The following is a 20,900-nucleotide window of genomic DNA, read 5'->3' on the forward strand; positions in this document are numbered from 1 at the left end:
TAGCTTAAAATTTCTTGAAACGCTCCTTTGCATCCATCCTTTCCCTTTGCTTTAAGAACAAGAAACATCATTACTCAGGAACTGAAATGAAATTTCTCTGGAAAGCAAAGGGAACATGTCCTCCCAACTGTCATTCCCCCTTCTCTCTACGGTTGACTGCTCCCGTTCCCGGGAATGGGATGGAAGCCAAGTTGATAGACTTCTGTTGATTGCTTCTCCTTTCCACCACCCAGTCCTCGGAGCAAGTGTCAAAAACCACCTGGAAGGGGGGCGGGGGGGAGGGGGGACTCAATCCCAAAAAACCGAAGATGCATCACACGCACACACCAAAGAAGGCCGAAGCACACACAGAAAGAAGAACCCAAGACAAATCTGCAAGCCCCTCTCCCAACCCTCCCCGAACTTTCCTTTCTGTGCAACGGTCCGTGGCTTTTGTGTTTGCCTTGGAAGATTCAGACGAGGTTTGCGGGCTTTGAGTTCACCTGCTCTGGGGCTTGAGTAAACACAGATCTGTCTCTCCCCCCCCAGCCCACCGCCACCCCCCCGGGGAGCCAGCGGGGCGCNTGGCGTAGCCCAGCCAGTTGAAGAAGACGAAGAGACGGTCCGGCACCAGGTCGCGGTGGAAGGCCTTGACCACGTTGGCCAGGAAGAAGGGCAGCCAGCAGAGCGTGAACACGCCCATGATGATGCCCAGCGTCTTGAGCGCNGATCTTCTTCACCTGCTTCTGGGCCTCGCGGAACACCCGCAGGTACACGAAGGCCATGATGCACAGGGGCACGTAGAAGGACACGACGGACGAGGCGATGGCGTAGGCCCGGTTGGTGACGAAATCGCAGCATTTGGGGTCGTTGTAGCAGCGGCGCGCCTCGTCGCCCTCGGCCCGCCACCAGTGCATGAGGATGGGCAGGAAGGACACCAGCGCCGAGATGGCCCACACGGTGCACACCAGGGCCCGCGCCCGCGCGCGCGTCAGCAGGCTCTGGTAGCGGAAGGGCGACGTGATGGCGAGGTAGCGGTCCAGGGCGATGACACACAGGGTCTCGATGCTGGCCGTCACGCACAGCACGTCCACGGAGGTCCAGAGCTCGCAGAAGAAGGAGCCGTACTCCCAGCGGCCCCGCATGACGATGGTGGCCCCGAACGGCACCACCAGCAGCCCCATGACCAGGTCGGCGCTGGCCAGGGACATGATGAACAGGTTGGTGAGCGTCTGCAGCCGCGGCGTCTTGGCGATGGCCGCGATCACCAGCACGTTGCCCACCACGATGAGCAGCACGATGACCGCCATCAGCAGGCCTATGCCCGCCGTCCACTGCTGCGACAGCGGCGCGGGGCCCTCGCTGGTCGGCGTCAGCGGCGAGGCGGACGNACCCCCGTCCCCGCCGCCCCCCGCGGCTCCTACTGTCTCCCGCAGTCCGCTCCCTCCCGCGCCCTTTCCGCCTCGGCGTTCGGCTCCCTCCTGGCGCCCGGGCGCCGCCCGCATCCTCTCTGCCTCCTGTGCCCAGGTTCCCTGCCGGGCCGAGCGCGTGTTCGCCCGAGCGGGGAGGGCACCTCGGCGCTCTCCAGGCGCCGGAGCGCCTCGGACAGTCTGGCCGCCTGGGTTGGAGGAGTTTGGCTGCCAGGTTGTTTCGCGGATCCGGCAGCCTTGCAGAGGGTGTCGTAAAACCCTTCCCCCGTCAGGAGGGGACCCAGCCAGCCTGCGTCCTGCCAGCTCGGGGGATCGGAGGCGGGTGTTAGTGGTTAGAGGAAAACTTTCCGGCGGAGCGCCTTGCCGCCTTGCCCGAGCAAACCGCGCAGCTGTCAAGAACGCAGTCTGGGCGCGCCTCTTGCAAGGAGCTTCTGCGGTTCCAGTGCCCGAGACGCAGAAGGCGAGCGGAGGTCTGTGCATCTGACAGCTCACGCTGAGGACCAGTGGGAAAGTCACACGCTCCTCAGCCCCAGCTAATTACGACGTGAGTATGACGCCACGGTGTGTGTCGATATGACAAAGAGAGGCTCAGGGAAGCACACATGTGAACGCAGAGTAAATGACACCGCCAAGAACAAAGAACACACTCGACTGCATCTCAGACTCTCCGCATTCAGTAACAACACCTGTATTTTGGGTTTTATTACTCACATGGTTTTGTGTTTTGAGCCGGGTCGATACAAACGAAAAGGTGCTGTTAGTTTTGGTTGACGTAATGAGCTGACATTTCAGATTCCTCCGTCGGCTCGCCCGTTTTCTCCTTTGCCCAAGTTCCTGGATACTCAAAACTCTAGGATTAGTTTTGGAGGGATGACAGGAGAAAATATGTAAATACTCGGGAGGATTAATATCCTATAGCATTTAAAGTTCTAGCAGTGGTTTTCTTTTTCTTTTTTTTAATGTTTTATTTATTTCTAGGAGAGAGAGACCGCGTGAGCAGGGGAGGGTCAGAGAGAGAGGGAGTCACAGACTGAAACAGGCTCCAGGCTCTGAGCTGGCAGTCAGCACAGAGCCCGACGCGGGGCCGAACCCACGAACCGCGAGATCATGACCTAAGCGAAAGTCGGACGCTTAACCGACTAAGCCACCCAGGCGCCCCACTACCAGTGGTTTTCGAGTTGGCCAATAAATCCGTTTGCAATTAGTGAGTTGGTGGCCCAGCTGTGGGTGGATTCTACGTAGGGAACAGCCACCACGAACACAGTGGAACAGTGAGGCTGCAAGCCCCCTCTGTATTCCGGCCACGGTGAGGTCCTCTGCTCAGCCCTGAAAATAAAAAGCCCTTAATGGAATCCTTGAAAAAGAAACAGCTCCTAAATACCCATGTAAGGGTGCAGGAAAACGTTATACAATGCTCACCCTGGGTATCTTTCTGGCATTGGGATAAAAAGAATTGGGTCTGGAAGGAACCTCAACATCTAGACCAAACTCACATTTTTACCTTGCAACGAGAGACTGAATTTCACAGCAACCCCAGTCAGGAGCTAAAAGCAATGCTTATTCAGTTTATAAAGTCAAGCAGTTTTTTTTTTTTTAATTTTTTTAATGTTTTATTTATTTCTAGGAGAGAGAGAGAGACAGCGTGAGCAGGGGAGGGTCAGAGAGAGAGGGAGTCACAGACTGAAACAGGCTCCAGGCTCTGAGCCGGCAGTCAGCACAGAGCCCGACGCGGGGCTCGAACCCACGAACCGCGAGATCATGACCCAAGCGAAAGTCGGACGCTTAACCGACTAAGCCACCCAGGTGCCCCTAAAGTCAAGCAGTTTTAACCACCTTCTCTTACTTAAACCCAAACATAAATTTGCTTTAGGCCCAAACGGGATAGTCAATCAGTGTTTCAAGGCGGGTGGGTGTGGGTGATTTGTTTACTCACCCTTGCGCCAAGACTTGGCAGCCTAGTTCTGCCAAGTTGGCAAGGCTGAGAAGGGGAAACAAGGAAAGGAGGAGGGCTAAAATGAGGGGAGCGTCAGGGGCTGCACCCTGAGTTTAGTGTGAGCTCACGAGAGCCTTAGTTACCTGTCACTGCAAACGTGTTTCCCCTTCCAGCTTCCTTCTGTTCCCTCCCTCAAGAGACAGCCTCAAAATAGCCAAGCGGTTGGAAAGAGCTGAATTTGGCGCTGCCCAGGAAAGGGGTTCTGAGTACTGGGCCATGGAGTGAGGTGTAGGGAATGTGGGAGGAGACTTTCTATCCTTCTCCATCTTTCTGTCAAGAGGTGTTACTGGAATAGTGTGTGCCAAGCTTAAGTGCCCGTGATGGGCCAGGGGATTCCATTTCTGTGAGCGATAAAGCCAGAACATGGTTGTAGAGGTTCAGTACAGGGGCCTGGATGCCAATAACATCACCATAGGCATAAAAACCTATGTATTTGCATGCATAGGTATTATGTATAGATACATGTATTTGCATATGTATGTATATGTATAAACACACCATGTATTTGAACATGAGATTTGAATTGTCACAAAACTCTCCGGAAACTTTTTTTCCCTGCTGAATCAGAGATACATCAAACGTTCCCAAATTTCTGAGTAATACGTACATGAAATCACAAATAGTAAAAACCAGAAGGTTATTTTAATAGCAGTTCCAACATAGGGCCGCAGGCATAAAGGGACGCCTGGTATTTTGGGGGCTTCTTTCAGTTGTACGTATGGAAAAGTTTGAAATAGTCTGTGCTCAACTGGAGTTGGGTTTCTTATATATATATGTTTTAAATGTTTGCTTATTTTTGATAGAGGAAGACTGAGTGCACTTGGGAGAGGGGCAGAGACAGAGGGAGACACGGAACCGGAAGCAGGCTCCAGGCTCTGAGCTGTCAGCACAGAACCCAACGCAGGGCTCGAACCCACGAACTGTGGGACCATAACTTGAGCCAAATTTGAACGCTCAACCGACTGAGCTACCCAGGAGCCCCTGGAGTTAGCTTTCTTTTTAAATAAAATGTTCTCAGATCTCCTTTAAGTACTGACACTTTTGGGGGGACTTTTTTTTAACGTTTATTTATTTTTGAGAGACAGAGAGACAGAGCATGAGCAGGGAAGGGGCAGAGAGAGAGAGGGAGACACAGAATCCAAAGCAGGCTCTGGGCTCCGAGCTGTCAACACAGAGCCCGACGCGGGGCTCAAACCCACAGACCGTGGGATCATGACCGGAGCTGAAGTCGGATGCTCAACGGACTGAGCCACCCAGGCTCCCCTGGGGGGAAGTTTTTGAGTTAACTTTTTTTTTTTCCCTTAGATAAGGATATAGAAAAGGGTCAACATATCCACTTATACAGGTATTACTTGTTGCAAGTTCAAAATGAAACTCCGCCATGTCCCCATTCCCTCNTGGGGGGAAGTTTTTGAGTTAACTTTTTTTTTTCCCTTAGATAAGGATATAGAAAAGGGTCAACATATCCACTTATACAGGTATTACTTGTTGCAAGTTCAAAATGAAACTCCGCCATGTCCCCATTCCCTCTAGGAGACTGTAGAAATGAATCGGTTCTTAGGAACCCACTGATTTGACAGTACTTTACAAAGCAACAGAAAGCTAATAAGCACATGGAGGGGCAGGAGGCTTCTCCCCTGTCCCATTTCCTACCCCCACCTCTATCCCATCCCCCTTCCATCCTTCCACATCTGAACTTGCCATGGTTTCCCTTTGATCTCCCAGCCCCAGTATCTCCCTGCTCCATCGCACCTGGCATACCATAGTCAAGTTAATATTTCTAAAATGCTGCCTTGGAAAGATGCTTTTGTGTGCAGAAACCTTAACTCCTCAACTTGGCATTTAGAAGTCCAGTTCCAAATGGCCTTTCTAGTATTTTCTTGTACCAAAACTGTTGCTGTCACCCTAACTTGCAGTTCTGTGTTCTTTTTCCTTTTTGGATCTAAACTCTTTGTCTTTTGTTTTTTTTTTTCCCATCTGTGCCCTTTCTCATTCTTATTGGGTTCTTTCCACTAAGAATCTCCTCCCCCCATGTCCCTTTCAATGGATTGAGTATTCAAGATTTGGCAGGTGTGTTTTTTTAATTTTTTTTATTTTACAGTCATCCCTGCCCACTGTTTCTGGAAATGATCTCTCCTTCCTCTACCTACAGTAATTACTTTGCTAATTGCATTTCACAAGACAATTAACAATATATTGCCTTTCAACAACCTCTTCTATTGTTCTGTAGTTTGTATATGTTTTTCTTTTCTCATACGGATTGTAAGCTCAAGAGCCAGGCCTGTCCCATACGTTTTTATATTTCCCATGGTTATAAACATTTACTTAAATAACATTAAGCTTTGAGTCGTGAATATTTAATGTTTCATTCATTACAATCTCATATTTACTAGTATGAGACATAATTGAGTGTTTTTGGAGTTACAGTCATCTCTCATGCTTAGAATTTACAGTAAAAATTCATATTCTTTTAGTCCAGTCCATTTTTTCATGTAAACATTTCAAAATACTTTATAAAAATCGAGGTAGGCTCATGAGATAAATAAATTTACATCACACCTTCAGTAATGAATAAAATGGGAGGAAAGTAATAGGTTTTCCGAGGGAGTCATACAAGTCCACATCAATAAAAAGCACTACCTAATCTTCATAAATATTTAAGGTGAATGACCTTTTTCCTCAGTCTTCATTTGTGATACCATATATCCAGGCATTTCTGCTCTGGGGGAATAGCTGATGACTTGAATGAATCTCATTTCAAGTTCTTGACTGAATTAAAGGTCTGCACAGCAGTGATTGGTGGTATTTACAGCCACCTGTGGTTGTAAGCCATGCGCTTGGCTACCACATTTCCATTCTTGAGCTGATTTTGCTAGGAAATGAGATAAAAATATTAGTGAATAGCCTACCTGGGCAACTGCTGGAATGTGGGCCAAAGGAAGTCTTGGGGGAAATTTCCAAGCAAAGCCCCAAGAAGCATATCAAATCAGTGATTTAGCAAAATTTGCCTTGGGCTGATAATAAGTGGTGGGATTTGTTAATCAGAGCTCAAGTGGCCCTTTCAGAGGAAAGATACACAACTTTTCACATAAAGCAAAACTACTGCTACAACAGTAACTCAGGGCTAACTAACCAAAGAACAGCCCGCACCCGTGGCTGGCGCTTAAGGTCGCATACTGGTTTGGCAGCCACACTCTACACAGGGCAAGCAACTCCATCCACTGTGATAAGAACGAGGACAGTGTGTGATCATTGCAGAGCCTGGACTATTTGGAAAATTCAAAAGCTCTCCTCTCTCCCACTTCCACCCTCTTTGCTACCTCCTCCTCTTCCTGGTGAGTCAGGGAACTACCCTGAACAAGGCTGGAGCCAATAACAATATTTTTCAAATTTTGGTTGTTCTGGAAAGTGCTCTGACCCGGGAGGTGGAAGATCCAGGTTTGTCTCCTGGCTTTGTCACTTTTTGGTTTGACCTGCAGCTCCTTCATCTTTAAAATGGGTTTACCGTCAACTCGTGGTAAATGTACGCACAGGTGTGCGGAAGCGTCCTGCAATCTCATATAGCACTGTGTGTTTGTAACGCATCAAAGTCAGTCTTCTCTAGCCCCATGCCATTTCAGCACATGGAAGGGGTCAGTTTGAAGTCCGTTCAGTTAAGTAAGCTTCTCATTGTCAATTGGACTCTTTTCTCACAGCAGACATTAGTATGACTCAGAGGCTGGATCACGGTGACCTATGTTTAAATGCTTTTACCTTTGGTAAATTATCTTTAAAAAAAAAAAAAGTCCCCCTTCCTTTTTTTGTGCCCTTCCCCAGTATATGCCCTATTCAGTTTTTTAAAGGTATTTGTTTATTTGAGTCTCTGAAATAAATTCCTTTAAAGTATTGCAGTGGTGAAATATCAGCAGTAAAGGAAGGATTTCCCCCCTCAAGTCAACTACTTAGTGCCATGACTAGTAACTTAAAAAAAAAAAAGAAGAGGAAGAAGGCCGTGCAATATAGAACTAAAGCTGACTTTCAAAAATTCTGTTCTTGGGGCACGTGGGTGGCTCAGTCAGGTAAGCATCTGACTCTTGATATCTGCTCAGGTCGTGATCTCATGGTTGGTGGGTTCAAGCCCTGCGTCAGGCTCTGTGCTGACAGCAGGGAGCCTGCTTGGGATTCTCTCTCTCCCTCTCTCTCTGACCCTCCCTGGCTTGCCCTCTCTTTCTCTCTCAAAAAAATAAATAAAAATTTTTAAAAAATCTGTTTTTATTCAGTTATATAATGAATAAAAATGGATTGCCCGTCAGCTGAAATCTTATCTTGAGGTGCCCCCAGCAACAGGAATATCATTGTTACACATGAAAAGCATTTGGCCAGGAGTTGTCCTTCAGTGTGCCCGAGTCCGGCGCTGTGGTGACAACAAGCTGTGCTAATTGTTGAAAACGAATCTTACCGTGTTCCAGATAAAACTATTATGTTGTAACAAGCTAAGGAGTTTGTAGCAACAAGAATCCCCCAAGCCCTTGTGTTAAGTTCCTGAAGAGTAGGAATGATACCTTTTAAACATTTTAGCTTCCATTTATTCTGGCCATGTAGTTGGCCATTCATAAATTCCTGTGGAATAGAGAAACCCCACTTAAAAGCTTGTGTATAGTAGATTCTCCCAAATAAAAGAAGACATTGTGTTTTCCATTCATCCATGGCACGTGGCGTCTGGGTCACCCAACTGAATCGAATTGCCAAAGGAAACCAGTGGAAGAGGCTAGTTGTCTGCTCAGCCTCTGCGTGATAGACCAAATCATTTACATTTCTTTCTCTTCACTCACTACTCTGAGTAGACCAAAGGGGTATTTTCTGTCATATGTGTTTTCACTTCTTTGCATTGTATAGATATTTTTTCTAGTTAACGTACTCATTGTCTGTGTACTATATAAAAGCTCATCCAGACCTATTCACTATTTAGAGGCATGTCCGGTCCTGTGCCTTGGAAGGGGAGAGCCTGAACACACTATTGCTGCTACCTGGGTTTTGATTACCAGTGTGGTCAGACTTCTTGCTTCGAAAATAAACATCAACCTTAGAGATGACATTTGTTTTCCACAATGCCTCGGCTTTGCAGCTCCTTGAATAAAACCTGTTAGAGACCTTCATCCTATGACAGATTTCTGTTTCTAGAGCATTATCCCCTAATTAAATGTTGAGGGGGCAATGCCCTTCTTTGTAGACCTCTTCTAAATAGAAATTACTTTTTACCCTGGCGGAGAAATGATTGGATTTTCTTTCTCCCCATTTTAATTTGGAGAAACTGAAGCATGAGGGGAGAGACGTGCTTAAGATTTCAAGGAAAGGGAAAAGGAGTTCTTGACTTTCCTGTCTCCTGAGCTAATCTTTAATTACCAGAACCCGCATCCTTAACAGATTTTGGCTCACCTCTGCCTACTTGTCAGCGTAATTCAATTGCATGATATATTTGGGGCCTGGAGCGGGTCGTGGAGTAATTTTTTGAATACAAAGCTCTGAACAACTGAATAGATTCTATCATGCAATGTTTATTTGTATTGTTCAATTGGTTCAAGTATAATAGGTCTAGAAGAATAATTATATTTAGCCACACAAATAAAATTCTCATTGTGAGTGCATTTCAGTGTGAATTTCCAAAACTGCCACATGAATGCTGACTCTAAAGACAAAAGAACACCAAAGAAAAGCCAGGCAATTAAGCAATTTGGTCTTATTGTTTTGTTTGTTTGTTTTTTCAATCTGTAACTGGAAACAGATTTCACAGAAGTCTCTTACTGAGAATGAAAGACTGAAAAGTTGTGACAACCTTGGGGATTTTATTTAAGAGTTTAAATAAAGCTGCTTGGGAGTTTGGAACAGAAAATGAAAAAGCTCAACTTGCTTGGCCGTTCCACATCCTAATATCTTTTCCAAACCAGGTTGAGCTGCGAGGCTCTCTGAAATGCCTGGAAAAGGCACAAAAATGGTATTGGCATAGTTCTGAAAATATCTTTTTTCTTATCCCGCACATGTCTGAAATGATGATTTTACTCTGACTTGTCACCGTCTCCATCACACTCCCTAGTTTTCTTTCCTCCTGCTGCTGACTACTCGGTGGCTGGCATTTTTTCACAGCGCCCTTCTCCCTGCCCCTATTACTAATTTATTATAAGCCTTTTCATAGCTATCTTGTGGATAACAATATCGTCTTGGTTTATAAAATTCCCATGTATAGGATGTATTATTCCATGTATAAAATTCCCATCCTCAAATGTATAGTTTTCAAAAAACCTCATCTAGGAGGTGACTTAGAATAAAAGTAATTTATTAAGCAAGTTAAAAGCCCATGATTACCCTTGCAAAAAAATAATTCTCAGTATTTTATAGCATAGCCAGTATGGATGGGAGATTTTGAAAATATCCCTGGCCTATGCAGTTTTGTTTTAGATGCTTCTTATTACATCATTTCGAATTATAGCCTTTAAGCAAGATTACACTAACTTTAGTGATGAGTTTTTTAATGTTTATTTTTGAGAGAGAGAGAGAGCACTCATGTGCGCATGAGTGGGGGAGGGGTAGAGAGAGAGGGAGAGAGAGAACCCCAAGCATGCACGGTGCTGTCAGCGCAGAGGCCAACCCGAGGCTCCCAACTCGACCTGAGCCAAAATCAAGTGTTGGATGCTAAACCGACTGAACCATCCAGGTGCTGCAAGTTTCAGTGATTAGTTTTGACATTTACCTCTCCTGAGTCATAATGATTAAGAATGCAGGCTCTGGACTCAAACCACCTGGGTTAAAATCCAGGTTCTGCCACTTAGCAGCTAGATGACTCACAACAAGTTGTTTGAACACCTCAGGCCTTTGTTTCGTCATCTGTTTAATGGAAATAATAATATCCTACCTACCTGGGTGCTGTTTGGAAGGAGTTAATAAGATAGGGCATAAAAGCACTTGTTCATAGTGGTTGGCTTATCGTAAATACTTAGTAAACATCAATGCTTTTTTTCCCCCTCCATGTTTTTTTTAATGTTTTATTTATTTCTGAGAGAGAGAGAGACACAGCGTGAGCAGGGGAGGGTCAGAGAGAGAGGGAGACACAGAATCTGAAACAGGCTCCAGGCTCTGAGCTGGCAGTCAGCACAGAGCCCAACGCCGGGCTCCAACCCACCAACTGCGAGATCATGACCTGAGCCAAAGTCAGACGCTTAACCAACTGAGCCACCCAGGTGCCCCTCCATGGTTTTTTGTTTTTTGTTTTTTAATATTTTTATTTATTTCAAGGAGAGAGAGAGAGAGAGAGACAGTGTGAGCAGGGGAGGGTCAGAGAGAGAGGGAGATACAGACTCCGAAATAGGCTCCAGGCTCTGAGCTGGCAGTCAGCACAGAGCCCGATGCGGGGCTTGAACCCACGAACCACGAGATCATGACCTAAGCGAAAGTCGGACGCTTAACCGACTAAGCTACCCAGGCGCCCCCTCCATGTTTTGTTTTTAACACTGGCACCACCAGCCTCAGTACAGACCATGGCATAAAGCAGAAAAATCTTCATTTTATGCAAAACCAAGGGTGGCAAAGAAGGCAGCTTCCAGCCAGTGGAAACTGAACAATTGAATCAATGTGTTCTTTTTTTTTTTTTTTTAAGTGAGAGGATGTAGTAAAGGATCTAATTTGGTAAGTACTCTTTTGGTTTCAAAGGCAAGTTTATTCCTTTGTGGTCATTTAATCTGATTATCATTCCTCTTGGGGAATTAGAATTTCCTAAACTAATTTCCCATCATGGAAAGGTCATTCCAGAGAGTTCCACCCTATGGTATCACCATATTCCAAGTATATGAAACCAACAATGACAAAAGAAAGCCCCATTGGGGCCCTTGATAGAGAAGCTGATTTCCCCAGAATATAATTGATCCAAGCTGCTGCTTTTTATGGTGAAAATTCCTAAGACCTCAAGGAGGCTGGAAGATTTCTCTGGTGACCTGCTTTTTGTCCACATACCCTAGCCCTTCTGTTATCCTGAGTACAAGGGGTCTCACTGTATCTTCCCCTGACAACAGAGGGTTGTCAGCAACAACAGAGAAATCAGCAACAAAGGAAGTTTTTCCAGGTCTCTGAGCTTCAGCCCCTAGGAGAGTCTTTCAGATCCTAACTCGGAACTATTAATTTTATTTCAGAAACACTTTCAGTGTCTTGTTTTTCCGGATTCTGTTCTTTCATAACAGACTAAGAGAAACAAACTGGAGTGAAGGAATAAGCCCGGTGCTGGGGGCAGAGAGGACATCTGGGAACTTTCTGTGAGAAAACAGGGAAGCCAGTAACGCCATTCACTGCAGACAGTGTTCGGTAGCCCACAGTCACCTGATGATCCCATATCATTTAGAAGGTTTAGATTGTGTGTAACCGTCCTTGGCTAAGAAGCACAGTATGTGGAGCACCTGGGTGGCTTAGTTGGTTAAGCATCTGACTCTTGGTTTTGGCCCACATCATGATCTCACGGTTTGTGAGCTGAGCCCTGAATTGGGCTCTGGTCTGACATCATGGAGCCTGCTTGGGATTCTCTCTCACCCTTTCTCTCTCCCTCAAAATAAATACATAAACTTTAAAAAAAAAATAGAACCACAGTGTGCATCTTAGAAATATCTTTTATTGGGGCGCCTGGGTGGCTTAGTCGGTTAAGCTTCCGACTTTCGCTTGGGTCATGATCTCGCGGTTCGTGGGTTCGAGCCCCGCGTCGGGCTCTGTGCTGACTGCCAGCTCAGAGCCTGGAGCCTGTTTCAGTCTGTGACTCCCTCTCTCTCTGACCCTCCCCTGCTCATGCTGTCTCTACCTCTCTCCTAGAAATAAATAAAACATTAAAAAAAAAAAAGAAATATCTTTTATTAAGAAATAGTAGTATGAAAATTTTGGAGTTTATTTTCCAGAATGCTTCCATTATCTAGAAAATGAATTTATATGGACCGTTTCATTCTCTAATGATGCTGGGTTAGTGAGGTGTGAATTAGATGGCTAGAAGTCCAAAATCAAGGTGCCAGTTGGTTCACTCTGAGGGCTGTGAGGAAAAGGGTCTATTCTGATATCTCCCCTTGGCTTGTGGCTGGTCATCCTCCTTCTGTGTGGGTCTGTGTCCAAATTTCTCCTTTTGATAAGGACACCTGTCACACTGAATCAGACCCATCTTAATGACCTTGCTTTGTGTTCATTACCTCTGTAAAGATCACGCTTGAAGATCCAAATAAGGTCACATTCTGAGGGACTAAGGGTGTCCTAAGACTCCAAGCTTTTTTTGGGAGGGGGAGAGGGATGCATTCAACCCATAATAAGATGTTACTTATATGTAAGGAAGTTTGACGCCTTATGCACAATCTGTAGTCACTTGTGTCTCGGAATGTCATATGATGTCTTCTAGGACAGAGGGCAAGCTGAATGTCTGCTCATGCTTCACACTAAAGATGGCCCCAGTGACATGCAGACCCTCATGAGAACAGTCATCTCTGTTGTAGGATTACAGCTGAGCACGGAGTCACGAACCCCACAGGCTGACCGTGGTCAAGCTGTCATGGGTGCTGAGTAAGTAGCCTGAGTCTTCAGGCGGAGGGGGAGGGGCGTGTGTGACCTTGTCAGTATGAGCTTGCAGTATAGGGTTAAGTGCACTGTCCTTCTATAGCGTTCATTACAAACCAAGAAACTCAATTGATGTCTTGCAAGTGAAATAGAAAAATTCAGGTTCATGTTAATAATTCCCACCCACGGAGAAAAATCAGCCGATCCATTTGGTTGATTGTACCGACTACTTTTAGGCAGGTTGCTTGGACATCGTGTAGACACACAAACGTCTGCTCTCGCCAGCCACAACATGCATGTTATTATTATTTTTTTCTGAACTAGAATTGTGTAACGGACAGCAATTAACTGGGTAGGAGAGATACAACACACCTTCATAGCTGAAGAACAAAACTGGCCTTTGAGGCAAGATAAACCCAGGTTCTCTCTCCTATAGAATCCATTGAAAAACAGGATTTTTATGACCTTGAAGTAGTGATTTCAGTTGAAAAGGTGATCCCGATCCTAAAATATTGGCAGGCAGGGCTTTGTCTAAGAAATAACCCCCTTCGGGGTGCCTGGGTGGCTCAGTTGGTTAAGCGTCCGACTTCGGCTCAGGTCATGATCTCACGGTCGTGGATTCAAGCCCCATGTCAGACTACGTGCTGACAGCTCAGAGCCCGGAGCCTGCTTTGGATTCTGTGACTCCCTCTCTCTCTCTGCTCCTCCCCCATTCATGCTCTGTCTCTCTCTGTCTCTCAAAAATAAATAAAAGTTAAAAAAAAAAAACCCTCCCTTCAGTAGATCAATTGAGATTTATGACGAAATCTGAAGCTCATGAACATCCCAATTTTATCTGTCCCTAAGTGGTATATCTAACTGTCCTCTGTGGGTACCGATGACAGAGCTGATAATAGTTTAACCCATGCATGGCCACAGACCAAATGAACCTTTTATGCCCTGAATCCAAACACCAAAAAACTCCGGCCGGTTAAGGTCCAAGAATCCAATCTGATCATTTGTCTTGCCGTTTGGTACTAAAGAATGGCTCCCAGCTGTCCCGGATGGCTCTGCTACAGGAGCTGAATATGGAACCGGATGCCTAAGTATAAAAATCTGAGGATCTCTCTAACATAGTATGGCATTCTGTGTTGCAGTGATGCCAACTCCTCCTTACAGATAAATTCGCTACGTGCGTGCTGTGTAAACAGCATGACTTTAGACGTATATGAAACAGTATTTTTAAAAATGTCACATTGAAGTGGTTTTAATGACTGGATTAGTTCAGTAGAACAATCTTACATAAGCTGGTACTTAAAGAAAAACCCAAATCTGTGCATCCGAGTATTATTTAGTCATCTGCTTGTGCAACTATATTTTTAACTTAATTTATGATGAACAAATAGTCTTTCTGAACTCCCAAGCTGTGTTTCCATACTGCAGTGTGCTTTATTTTCTTCGCAGTTTCCTTCAGAGCACATTACAGAGAACTTTCTTTGGAAACTCCATAAAGTTAGCAGCATCCGTCAGAAAGCACCAAACCAAACAACCAAAACTAAAGACTTAAAATACAAGGAGAGGGCATGCGTGTTCCTTCCAGTGCCGTGTAACTGAATCCTAGATCTATGTCTAGGATCTATTTTTCTTTTTTTCTGTTTCTTTTTATCTTTATTGAAAACATCATCTGTGGCCATGTAACATATCTGCCAACACTCCTGAGTGACAAAGAATCTTTATATATATTAAAAAAAATTTTTTTAACACTCATTTGAGAGACAGAGACAAAGTGTGAGCAGGGGATGGGGCAGAGAGAGAGGGAGATACCGAATCAGAAGCAGGCTCCAGGCTCTGAACTGTCAGCACAGAGCTCGATGTGGGGTTCAGACTCACAAACTGTGAGATCATGACCTGAGCCGAAGTCAGACGCTTGACTGACTGAGCCACCCAGGCATCCCTAGAATCTTTATATTTTTGTTAATTGACATATTATTGTAACAGTATTAATGGTAATATACAGCTGTAAAAATCCACTTGCCATGAGATGTAGGATAGGAGGTCTGTATGAAAGACTTGGACCCTGTCTTCAAGAAGTTTATTTTTAGAGGGGCGCCTGGGTGGCTCAGTCAGTTAAGCATCCGACTTCGGCTCAGGTCATGATCTCACGGTTTGTGGGTTCGAGCCCCGTGTCTGGCTCTGTGCTGACAGCTAGCTCAGAGCCTGGAGCCTGTTTCAGATTCTGTGTCTCCCTCTCTCTCTGACCCTACCCTGCTCACGCTGTCTCTCTCTTGCTCAGAAATAAATAAAACATTAAAAAAAAAAAAAAAGTTTATCTTGGGGCGCCTGGGTGGCTTAGTCGGTTAAGCGTCCGACTTTCGCTTAGGTCATGATCTCGCGGCTCGTGGGTTCGAGCCCCGCGTTGGGCTCTGTGCTGACTGCCAGCTCAGAGCCTGGAGCCTGTTTCAGTCTGTGACTCCCTCTCTCTCTGACCCTCCCCTGCTCACGCTGTGTCTCTCTCTCTCTCCTAGAAATAAATAAAACATTAAAAAAAGTTTAAAAAAAAGTTTATCTTTAGAGAATTTCCCTTCCTTCCTTCCTCCCTCCCTCCCATCTTTCCTTTTCTCTCCTTCTAACTTCATTGAGGAACCGTGAACAAATACAATGGTACATATATTCGAAGTATACAATGTGATGATTTGATATACATATACATTGTAGAATGATCACCAAGATCAACACAACACATCTATCACTTCATATAGTTAGCATAGTTAATTAACTCTTTTCTATTTTGTGGTCAGAATGCTCCTATTCTATGTTTCCATGAAATTTTGTTAGTGTTTTAGATTCCACAGTATTTGTCTTTCTCTGTCTAGCTTATTTCACTGAACATAGTGCCTTCCAGATTTATCCCTGTTGTCGCAAATGGCAGAATTCCCTTCTTTTCTCAGAGCTCAACACTATTCCGTTGTATCTATACACCTCATTTTCCTTATCTCTTCATCTGTCAAAGGACATTTAAGTTGTTTCTAAGTCTTGGCTATTGTGAAAACTGTTACAATGAACACGAGAGTGCAGGTGTCTCTTTGAGGTCCTGATTTTCCCACAAGTGGGATTGCTAAAGGTTACGGTGGTTCTGTTTTTCATTTTGTGAGGAACCTCCATACTTTTTTCCATAATGGCTTTGCCAATTTACATTCCCATCAACAGTGCACAAGCGTTCCTTTTTCTTCACATCCTCACCGACATTTGTTACCTTGTCTTTTTTCCTAAGAGTCATCCTGGCAGGTGTGAGATGCCGTCTCATTGTGGTTCCGATTTGTATTTCCCTGATGACGAGTGGGGGATGTCACTCGTGATTGGTCAGACGCCATGCTGAGGGTGTCCTTTGTGGTATCTCATTTACTTCTAGTAACAGCCTTCTCAGGTACTATGTTTGCTTTGTAAAGGAGGAAATTGAGGCTCAGAGAAGTTGAGCGATTTGCTCCAAGTTTCACAACCAGTAAATGATGGAGCAGGACTTCTAACCCAGGTTTGTGTGACTCCCCAGCCAGAGCTCTTGACCACTCTAGAGTAATGCCTCATTTTATTTTTTTCCTGTTTGGAAACACCTTAATTTTTTGAAACTATGATCCAAATTCAAGGGGTTTACGAAAATCTTAAGCGCATACTATGCAATAATGGCATGTGAAGTTTTTCTGTGCTTAGCTTTTGTAAAAACTTAATTTATAAGGATGTTTTCTCTGAATGCACAGGGCTGATTCTCCACAAGTTACCAAATTCTGCCTGTTTGGCATTTCCTCTCTGCCACTGTTACCATGTCAAGTCTGCCTCTCAACTTCCTGGAGAGTCAATAATTATGCCCTTTCTATTAGTTTTAAATTAAATCAAATTAAATGAAATTCATTTTATTTTATTTTGTTTTTTTTTTCCCCTTCACATTTTTATTTAAATTCTAGTTAGCTAACATATAGTGTAATATTGGTTTTTGGGAGTAGAATTTAGTAATTCATCATTTACATACAACACCCAGTGCTCATCATAACCAGTGCCCTCCTTAATGCCCATCCCCCTCCAACCCCCCATCAGTCCTCAGTTTGTTAGTTTGTTTCATATTATTAAGAATCTCTTATGGTTTTTTTTTTCCTTTCTTTTTTCCCCCCTTCCCCTATGTTCATCTGTTTTATTTCTTGAATTCCACATATGATTGAAATTATATGGTATTTGTCTTTCTCTGATTGACTTACTTTGCTTAGCATGATATGCTCTAGCTCCATCCACATTGTTACAAATGGCAAGATTTCATTCTTTTTCATGGCTTAGTAATATTCCAATATTCCATTTATATATATATGGAATATTTATATATATGTAAATGGAATATTTATATATATATAAACATTTATATATATATATACACACCACATCTTCTTTATCCATTCATGGACATTTGGGCTTCTCCATAGCTTGGTTATTATTGATAATGCTGCTAGAAACACTGGGGTGCTTGTGTCCCTTCAAATCTGTATTTTTGTATCTTTTGGGTAAAGACCTAGTAGTGCAATTGCTGGGTCATAAGGTAGTCCTATTTTTAACTTTTTGAGGAAACTCCATCCTATTTTCCAGAGTGGCTGCATCAGTTTGCATTCCCACCAGCAGTGCAAGAGATTTTAGCCATTCTGACCCATATGAGGTGGTATCTCATTGTGGTCTTGATTTGTATTTCCCTGATGATGGGCGATGTTGAACATCTTTTCATGTTTGTTGGCCATCTGGATGTCTTTGTAAAAAATGTCTAATCATGTCTTCTGCCCATTTTTAAACTGGATTATTTGTTGTTTGGGTGTGTTAAGTTTGATAAATTCTCGCTCTTTTTAAAAATATTTTTAATGTTTATCTTTGAGAGAGAGAGAGAGCGAGAGAGCACAAGCAGGGGAGGGGCAGAGAGAGAAAGACACAGAATCCAAAGCAGGCTCTAGGCTCTAAGCTGTCAGCACAGAGCCCCACGTGGGGCATGAACTCACAAGCCATGAGATCATGACCTGAGCTCAAGTCAGATGCTTAACCAATGGAACCACTCAGGTGCCCCTATTCTTTATAGACTTTGGGTACTGACCTTTTATCAGATGTGTCATTTGTAAATATCTTCTCCTATTCAATAGGCTGCCTTTTAGTATTGTTGATGATTTCCTTCACTGTGCAGAAGCAACAATTATGCCCTTTCAATACTTTCAAAATTTTGTTCCAATTTCTGTGACCAACAGGGAGAAAATGACCATTGCCTGGGGGTGCCACCACGGGAAACAACATTGGCAAGAGTTGAACTCACTCTCGAGGGCTCCTCTCCCCACTTGGGGCCCTGGCAGCAAGCCAGCCTTTCACTTTTAGAGCTTTTCCAACACAAGTCAGCTAATCCTGCGTCCCATCAGTTCCATAAGACCCCAGCCAGGCTCTCCAGAAGATTCTCTTAAAGCCTCCTACTTGGTTTGAGGGTGGTGGGAAAGAGCCATTCCTCTGCAAAGAACTTAGGAGCAATACTCAAGCCTCTGGTGAAGACCCTCATGATGAAGCTGGGCCCCTGTGTGGTGTTTTGGGTCATCCTCTGCGAGGTCTGCAGGGGTGGCCGAGCCCCTCTCTTTGAAATGCTTGGGTGCCTAACAAACCTTGATCTCAGCTGTGGGGTCTCAGCCCACACTGAGCATCGAAAAGCCCTTTGTTAATATCCTGTTACACATCTTTCAGGGAGATTTCAGCACACAGTTGTTATCAGAATCATGGCGGAGGCGGTGATAGAAGGGAGGGAGGCCTGAGAAGGGCATGTCATGAGTGAAGTTACTGAAGACGGAGGGGGCGGTGGCGGGGGGTGGGGGAGCGCAAACATAAAGGTGCAAAGTGGGAGAGTAACCCACACACCCAGGGGGAAGCAGCCCAAAGGCTGACAGGAGACCCTGGAGATGAAAGAAGACCTAGAAGAGGGTACTTTTGAGGAAGCTTCAAGAGAGGGGATGATACAAAGGACCGGCTCCCTGATACTTAAAGAGCGACTCGAAATCAAGAATGAGAAGACTAGTGGGGCGCCTGGGTGGCTTAGTCGGTTAAGCGTCCGACTTTCGCTTAGGTCATGATCTCGCGGCTCGTGGGTTCGAGCCCCGCGTTGGGCTCTGTGCTGACAGCCAGCTCAGAGCCTGGAGCCTGTTTCAGTCTGTGACTCCCTCTCTCTCTGACCCTCCCCTGCTCATGCTGTCTCTCTCTCTCTCTCCTAGAAATAAATAAAAAAAGATTAAAAAAAAAAGAAAAAAAAGAATGAGAAGACTAGCAGCTCAACAGAAAGTGGGCGAAGACCAGGCTCAGATAGCCCTGGATGGAGGAGAAACAGATGGCCTCTGAATGTCTGTAAAGATGCTCAGCCTCAGTCTCAGTAGGAGGATTGCAGGTGGAATCTACCCGGGGATCCATTTCCACCTTGGAGATGATGGTGTGCTGTTCTGGCGACAGCACTCTATTGCAGTGGGGACAGGAGCACTCTAGAATGCGGGGATGGGAGCACTCTAATGCACTGCTGATCAGAGTGCAAAATGTTTCCACCACGGAGCAGGCGAATGTGGCAGCGTCCCCCCGAACCACACACGAAGTCACTCTTGGACACAGATGGTCACTTGACTCTCCTGGAAACACAGTGCCCTTTGGGTTGTAGGACAGCAACGTCTCTGGTTTTCCTCCTGTGTCATGGTTTGTGCCTTTGAACCTTCTTTGCCGGCTATCCCTCTTCTGGCTGACCTCTAAATTCTCGCATGCTTGGAGCCCAGTCCAGGGATCTCCTCTCCACCTCTACCGGATCCTGAGGTCACCTCTTCCAGCCCCATTGCCTGTTTTTATGTACATATGTATGTACGTATGTATGTTTTGACATGGTAACATATCCACTAACATAACTTTCACCATTTTGACACATACAATTTAGTGGCATTTGGTACATTCATGTTATTGTGCAACTGCTGCTTCTATGTGGTCCCGAAACATCCTCCATGACCCCAAAAGAAAACTCTGTACTCATTAAGAGATCACTGCCGATTTGCTCCTTTCTCAACCCCTGGTAACTACTAGTCTGCTTTCTGTCTCTGGATTTGCTTGTTGTGGATGTTCTTGTATAAATGGACTAATTCGCCTCACATAATGTTTTCAAGGTTCATAATCCTCTTTGTAGCACACATTAAGACTTCCTTCCTTTTCATGGCCAAATAGTATTCCATTGCATGGCTGTTTCACATTTCATTTATCCATCCATCTGTGGGTGCCATTTAGGTTGTTTCTACCATTTCGCTATTTTCAGTAGTGTTACTATGAAGATTTGTGTACAAGTTTTATTTCAAGTTCTCTCGGGTCTATACCTAGGAGTGGAATTGCTGGATCCTGTGATAATTCTAGGCTTAATCCAACGGCTTGCTTTTTTTTTTTTTTTTAAACATCCATAGACTGATGACTCCAACATCTATATCCCTGGCTTGATTTCTCCCAACTCTCTACTTCAGATCTCGTCTGGGACACAGACGTCTCACAGTTGACTTGTCTGGCCCTGAAGCCGTTAGTCTCCGCTCCCTCCAGACTCCTCCTCCAGTCTTCCCAGCTCAGGAAGTGGCACCGCCTTTCATGCGGGTACTCAGGTGGAGGCCTGAGGGCTCACCGTCAGTTTGCTGCCTTCCAGCTCTCCTCGCATCCGGTCCATCAGCAAGTTCTGTGGACTCTGTTTGCAACATGCTCACCTCTTTCCTGCCGTNGGTACATGTGAGAGTGGCTTTTAAAAAGATATGTGATCTTAAAAAAAAAAAAAAGAGAGAGATCACTTAGTCTTTCCTGCTTCAACACCCCCAAGTGGTTTCACGTTGCAATTAGAATTAAACCCCACCTTGCTTCTGTGGTCTGAGGCACCTGTTTGCTCCCTCCCTTTTCCTTCTGTCTCCCTTGCTCTCTGCGTTTTACTG

General features: G+C 45.0%; 1 protein-coding gene and 1 long non-coding RNA gene across 3 annotated transcripts in view; one reads left to right on the top strand and one right to left on the bottom strand.

Annotated features, from left to right (window-relative positions):
- Positions 1-478: 478 nt before the first annotated feature.
- ADRB1 (adrenoceptor beta 1) lies at positions 479-1,363 on the bottom strand. The gene is given in 2 exon segments (XM_077779527.1): positions 479-707; positions 709-1,363. Coding segments are annotated over 2 exon segments (810 nt in total). The 5' UTR covers positions 1,290-1,363.
- Positions 1,364-1,381: 18 nt separating this feature from the next.
- The window catches only part of LOC144244280 (uncharacterized), a 96,688-nt gene continuing 77,169 nt past the window's right edge, over positions 1,382-20,900 (top strand). For both annotated transcript variants that reach the window (XR_013338890.1, XR_013338891.1), the window contains exons 1-2: positions 1,382-1,953; positions 12,791-12,951. This is a non-coding gene — a long non-coding RNA (uncharacterized LOC144244280). The remainder of the gene's footprint in view (positions 1,954-12,790; positions 12,952-20,900) is intronic.

Source organism: Crocuta crocuta, unplaced genomic scaffold (genome assembly GCF_008692635.1).
Source record: "Crocuta crocuta isolate KB4526 unplaced genomic scaffold, BGI_CrCroc_1.0 scaffold138, whole genome shotgun sequence".
NCBI lineage: Eukaryota > Metazoa > Chordata > Mammalia > Carnivora > Hyaenidae > Crocuta > Crocuta crocuta.